At 40.6% G+C, this 2,707-nt stretch overlaps 1 protein-coding gene across 1 annotated transcript; it reads left to right on the forward strand.

The window, feature by feature from the left end:
* Positions 1–1,776: 1,776 nt before the first annotated feature.
* LOC128210745 (uncharacterized) lies at positions 1,777–2,481 on the forward strand. Its single transcript, XM_052915098.1, has one exon. The coding sequence runs from the start codon at positions 1,777–1,779 to the stop codon at positions 2,479–2,481; it is 705 nt and encodes a 234-aa protein (XP_052771058.1).
* The last annotated feature ends 226 nt before the right edge of the window (positions 2,482–2,707 follow it).

Genomic DNA, 2,707 nt, shown 5'->3' on the forward strand with positions numbered 1-2,707 from the left:
ATTTAACTTTAGTCTTGTTTCTATGAATTTGACTGGGATGATAATGCATTTTTACTAGATTTCACACTAGTGGACAAAGTACAAGTGTTTTGAAAGAGCATCTGTATTCAATAGCGGGGGGGGGGGGTCGGGGGTCGCAAGTGTCACCCCCTCCCACCGCCTTAAATCGTCAAAATTTCTGTTTATTTCAATACAGGAGAAAAGGATTAAATTAACCATGAATGCACCTTTTCGGCCTTATATTTGTTAAAACTTTCCGGGGGGGAGTACCCCCAAAATCCCCCTGCCAACTCTTTAAACCAAATAAATTTCGGTTCTGAGGGAGGGGCACACGTCAAAAGGTTACGCCCTTTAACTTATGCCCCTTTAAACGTCGTATCCAGGATCCACCCCTGGTTTTGTTGAGAATCGGACCAAGAAATAAAATCGATCAACAAAGATACAAGCAGATCAATAATTGATTAATGTTCAATTTAATTCTTACATGTGTGAACACCTCTTATTTTGAATATTGGGTAAAATGTGGCATCAAGTATATATTCATTATAACATCTTGTGCGTACATATATCCGAAGCTATACATTTTTGTGGCAAATTGAGTTGTTTTATTGAAATGTATATTGGGATGAATTTGTCTAAGCATTGTGGAAAAACAACCTAGGTTATTATTTTTAAATACTCGATTATGCAAAACGGCTGTCAATAGTCGCCGACTTCGAACTTTTCGTTTGATTATTAATTATGCTTGATGATAGGAATAATCGGGAAATAGCTATTTGAAAGGATCGATCCCATGCCATTTTGAATACCAGTTTCAGCTACAAATTTTGTTAGAACTAATTTTACATCCTTTTTTTGTTGCCAAAATTTGCAAAAATCATAACTGTTTAAATATTATATTATACAAATGATCTTTTGACACAATCTGCAAGCCTTAACTCCTGACCTAGGACTGTGACATTGACCTTGGGGTAAATATGGGTTTTGTACGTCAAGTTTGAACACTTGACTCGTACATCATCGATACTATCCAAATCTTAGTGGTACTGAGGGACACAAAATCAAAGGGGAATTCCTTGACCTTAAAGTATGTCCTTGACCTTCAGCTGGCGATGTTCTCATGCGTGGTTACTGCATACCACCGTATATAGACCATTGGACCAAGATGGGGTTTTCATCCTTGAGCCAGACATGGGTTCTGTACATTCTCTTAATAAGCTGAACGTATGACAGGTTTCGTCAGTATACAATATAACTTCATTTGGCAGGTGCGTTCTCCAGTACGCCCGGCGTACATATCAATTTTGGGTCTCCCGAAATGGCAAATGCTTAAATCTCGAGATCAGGCGGAATTAAACAAATATATAGAAAGTTAAGGAGTGTATATACATGTAACGGTTTACTGGTTAAAGTTTGTCGTAAGGATGGCGTTAGAATGTTAGAAAATTGTTATTCAACGTCTGTTTTCTTCACACAACAAATCATGGGGAGCGGAGCAAAACTGCCACCACGTAATATATATTAAGGCATTTTAAAAAAAAGACTTTCCTACATCGTAAGCTCTTGAATGTGTACTTGCGTACTGTCATGAATCGTATTTGTATAACATTACGCGCGAACTTACGTAACGTGACGTCGCGGCGTATGGACTTAACGTCGACGTCACTTCCATTGATTAGTATATATGATTGTTGAGTAAAAGGATCGAACCTGACACGACGTGTTGTTTACTTACTCAGTCTTACAAAAACATTTTGGTGCCGTGACAAAGCCAACATGCAGCTAACAAAGCTAACTTCAATGCGAGATGGACATAGGAAACTTGTCGAAAACATACTTTTGAAGTTTGAGGAGGAATCATCTAATTTCAAGCGCATCAAGTTGCTGGAAATTCTAGCGGAGAAGGCGGAAACCATCAAAGACTTATGTGAGAAAATCGTAAGTCATGCAGACATTGCTGACTTGGAGACGGAGCTTGTTGAGAGTGAGGAATACTCTATCGACCTTGAATTGAAACTGCTGACACACCGTAGACAAACACAACATGCATCCGAGAACACAGACTTATCCAAGAGTGACGAAAACAAGAATCGCAATGCAGAGGCGATACGGATAAACGAACAGTCAGCGCCATCAGAAGTGATGCCACAGCTTTATCACAAATTGCCATACCTTTCGCTGCCGAATTTTAATGGTGACATAACCGAATGGCAAACTTTCTGGGATTGCTACGAGTCATCAGTGCATTCGAACCACACCCTGTCTGATGTTCAAAAATTCAGCTATCTGCGATCATTGTTACATGGAAGCGCTGCCTCAAGTATTGCTGGTTTCCCATTAACGAATGCAAATTACGCAAAGGCCGTTGAGCTACTAAAAGAACGTTTTGGCCAGACGCATAAGATCATCAGCACGTATATGCAGTCCTTGCTTGAACTGCCACGGCCGGAGAATACTCCGCACAGCATACAGACTTCGTGATAAAATGGAAACATACATCAGAGGCCTCGAGTCCTAAGGCCAGTCTCAAGAATCATATGGCGACTTGTTGGTTCCCATCATCAGAGACAAACTTCCGAAAGAGCTGAGACGTAATATGGCCCGTGACCATGGCGACCGACCGTGGACGCTACCGGAAGTGAGACGAGCCATTGGAACGGAAATCAACGTGTTACAGGAAGGAGAAATCCCAGTGTTCCAGGAAAAT

This window comes from Mya arenaria, chromosome 12 (genome assembly GCF_026914265.1).
Source record: "Mya arenaria isolate MELC-2E11 chromosome 12, ASM2691426v1".
Taxonomy (NCBI): Eukaryota; Metazoa; Mollusca; class Bivalvia; order Myida; family Myidae; genus Mya; species Mya arenaria.

Coding starts and splice junctions, on each gene's coding strand:
- LOC128210745 (XM_052915098.1), top strand. CDS start 1,777: ATGCAGCTAACAAAGCTAACTTCAATGCGAGATGGACATAGGAAACTT.